The sequence below is a fragment of the Carassius carassius genome, chromosome 25, assembly GCF_963082965.1.
Source record: "Carassius carassius chromosome 25, fCarCar2.1, whole genome shotgun sequence".
In the NCBI taxonomy this organism is placed as follows: domain Eukaryota; kingdom Metazoa; phylum Chordata; class Actinopteri; order Cypriniformes; family Cyprinidae; genus Carassius; species Carassius carassius.
The window spans coordinates 9,035,819-9,039,508 of NC_081779.1; the positions used below are offsets into that span (position 1 = coordinate 9,035,819).

The 3,690-nt window shown below is 35.3% G+C and overlaps 1 protein-coding gene across 2 annotated transcripts in view; it reads left to right on the forward strand.

Moving 5' to 3' along the window:
* LOC132104108 (growth factor receptor-bound protein 10-like) overlaps positions 1-3,690 on the forward strand; it is a 52,396-nt gene that overhangs the window by 16,887 nt on the left and 31,819 nt on the right. For both annotated transcript variants that reach the window (XM_059509335.1, XM_059509337.1), the window contains exon 3: positions 2,327-2,420. In XM_059509335.1, coding sequence (XP_059365318.1) covers positions 2,327-2,420 — 94 coding nt within the window. The remainder of the gene's footprint in view (positions 1-2,326; positions 2,421-3,690) is intronic.

Consider the following 3,690-nt stretch of genomic DNA (forward strand, 5'->3'; position numbering starts at 1 on the left):
CTATTTTTTTCTGAGAAGTATCTTAGTATCTTATCTGGAAATTTAGTTCAGTCAGTCTGTGATTCGTTATTTCTCCTCCTTTTTAGTTATGGTTAGGTATAAGTTACATGGAGAGTTGCAAGTCTTAAGTTGCTTGTAGTTAATGAGGATGAAGATTAGGGTCATGGGTCAAAAGGAGGCTTGAAATTGGGTTTCAGGTTTATAACCGTGGGTCTGGTCACCAAGAGCCAAATGGGAAAGTTGAGTAGTTGTGTTTATGTTTGTCAGTGTGTTTGTGTATCACAGCAGTGCCTCGAATGGCCAAGTTATAGCTTTCGAGGTCAGAGGTCAACTCCAAAATGCTTTGACATTCTAACCACTCTTTAGCCTAGTCAATAGCCAAGGCTCTACATGGGTCACATGACCTGCCTTTCTAGGAAATTCACTGCCTTTGTTGCCCCGTGGAATCAGCTGGGGGTTAAGGTTTACATAACGGACACAAGGCCTGGAGCCCATCCAAGAAAAAAACACACACACACACACACATACATACACACACCCTCTCGCATTCCTCTGTCATCCCCTGCTACAGATCCTGGAGCTTTCCACTTAAGAGCCTTCTTGAAGAGAGTAAAACTATGTAAAAAGCCTTAGAGTTTGAATTTAAAATATTATGGCCCAATTTAAACCCTTTTTACATGAGCAAATAAAAACTGAATACTTTCTGTTGGTGTTGGTGTGCAGCATCTGTTGACTTTTTTGGTCTTTTAACACTGCGCAAGATTAACTGTACACAGACAAAAGTTTGAGAGAAGCTTTCTCAGAGCTGTAAATTTCCCTTCTCGTTTTTATAGATGTTTTCTCTTTTTTTTTTTTTTTTTGAGAGCCGACTGGCTTGGTGCAGTGCAAAGAGAGAGCAGAAGAGAAATAGAAAGAAGGCAGACTGAAAAGAGAGAATGGGGACCTCTGGCAGAGGCTAGTTCCTGGAAACTCGGCTTCCATGTTCTCAGGTTTCCTAGAAAACTGGAAATTGAAAATGTGGCTTTATTTTTATAATTTTTTTTCTTGGACTATTTCTTCCAGCTTTGAGCATGCTGCTTTGAATTATATGGTTTGAGATTGTGTTTGCGGTTTGAGAGCAAAGCCGTTGCTGTGTGCATAGTTTGCCTTTTTTTGTTCATCGTTCTATGTTGATGCATTGGGAATGATGGATGGGACTTTCATACACACATATATGCATATAATTGCTACTGTCAAAGACATTATATATTGTTTTTGCTCACATTGATTCTGTTTTTGCATTTGGTACACATGCTATACTGTATATTTGTGCATTGGCATTTGTTTTAGGATATGGACATAACTTAACATGTTATTTTACTTTCCCCAATAAATAAATAACCTAGTTGATGTATTATTTCAGAGATCAAATCTATATTGGAGTGTATTCTCATTTCTAAATTATACCTGATATGGAAACTATTGACATTAAAGGGGTCATGAACTGCCTTTTATTATTGTGTACTGTTTTCTGAGGTCTACTTATAATGTTATCAAGAAACTTCATCATTTAGAAGTAATAGGCTATTTTTCTGTCCTGTTTTGACAATTTGTATAAGGTTGTTGTTCCTTGGTTTTAGGGATGCGTGATTAATTAAGTTTTACTATGCAGTTTATTGTTTTCAATGATTGACATCAAAATATTCATGATAAAATTATTGTTGTGCCCCATCTCATTTCGGTCTTGTTTTGTGTTATCTTCGGAATCCAGTGAAACCATTTCCTTGACAGCACTGCACTTTCACCCTTCCCTAAATGTTTAGTAGTTATCATTAGGTTAAGAAAGTGCTCTACAACATAGTTCATCTTATTTATTTTTATATAATATTTAATGTTATTTATTAAAATGTATATGCCATATGCAATATATTGTAATCTTGTGATTCCTATATTGACCACAATAATTGTGATTTAATATTTTAGTCATTATCGAGCAGCCCTGTTTTCTTTCAATCTTCATTCACTTTCATCATATTGAAGAATGTACCAGAATATATATATATATTTTTTATAAATCATCTTCTTTTACTTAATGGAAGAAAATAAATCATACAAGAAAATTTTAAGGTGAGCAAGTGATGACAAAATCCTCATTTTGGGGTTGAACAGTTCCATTAAAAATTAGGAGTATACACATGAGCACACGAAAAAATTCTAATGCTAAAATTCTCATAAAGTATTGGGGGCAATTGGTCATGGCACAGACTGGCAGGGACATCATCTAGCATGCATCTCTTCGTATGTATTTTTTATGTTCCAGCTTGACCTTCTCCATTTTTCTGTTCAGGACAATGTTGACTGCACACCCTCTCACAGACCATCAAATCTAATCAGCTCAAGCTTCCAGCAGTCGACGATTCAGAATTCTCCTAATCACCCAGGTGGGTTATTTTTAAAAAATATTTTATTTGAATATTTGGGCTCATAATAAACTAATATTTTCATATTTATTTAAATAACATTTAACAAGAAAGATGTTATTTTTTAATAATCAAGTTTTTGTCATAATTTCTGAACAAGCTTATGATTAGGCTTATGATAGAGTTATAGCTCAAGATTTTTCTTTTCTTTTATACATACATACATATATATATATATATATAAGAACAAGCAGAGCAAACGGAAAAAATAAAACAGACTGTGTCAATTGCAGTACATTATGTACACTTGGGTCAGCTTATGTTTATCGTGTTTGTCATGTTAATGTTGAGAAAAACAATAATATCCACATGAAAGTTGGCTCTTCAACTGATAACAATAAGAATGTGACTGCAAAGACATTTCAGAGACACAAAGATAACAGTGTGCTAAGCAAAGTTTCTTACAGCGATTTGTGTTTTCTTTTCTTTAACCACTCTACCTTGAGGAAACTTTAAGGAAGCATATGTCTCAAGATCATTTGGCAAGATCAGAAGCTCCCTTCTTGGCTCACTCGAGCTACAGCTGCGCTTACCTGCAGTCATCAATGCAGTGAATATCCGACTATTTGTGCACACCTCTAGTTGTTCCCTTGCTTTATTCCTGTACATTCAATTATTTCAGTTGTTGTTTTTTTGAATGGCAACATCTAATTGGATTGCACATGCAGCATTTGTCCTCAGTAGCATTGTGGAGGTCACTGGGTTCTGTAAGGTCACGGAGGTTACTGGTGACCCCTTCTGTAGCTGCGGTGGTTGTGTGCACTCAGGGTTGTATATCCTCCACGAGCTGTGCAAGCCAGGGCCTTCCCCGAATTGCTAACAGTTTTATAGCCGTGAGGAAGGCTCTTGGCCGAAGATCTTGTTGTGTGCATGAGAGTGTGTACACTGTGTGAATGTGTGTGTGCGTGTCAGTGTCCTGCTCTGCTCTCCAGATGCTGCCTTGCTTTAAAGTGTCACTACCTTGAAGCATATAGATTTTTCAGAAAGCCATATGGGCTGGTTACTTTGGTCAGGGTTGTAAAAAGAAAAAATAAATATATATATATATATATATATATATATATATATATATATATATATATATATATATATATATATATATATATATATATATATATATATATATATATGGACATGCTATGAGCTTCTATTGTTTTTTATAAAAAATATAGTTATAAATACTACAGACTTACCCAGAGGTATCTGAACTAGGTCCATTGACCCTCTAGAA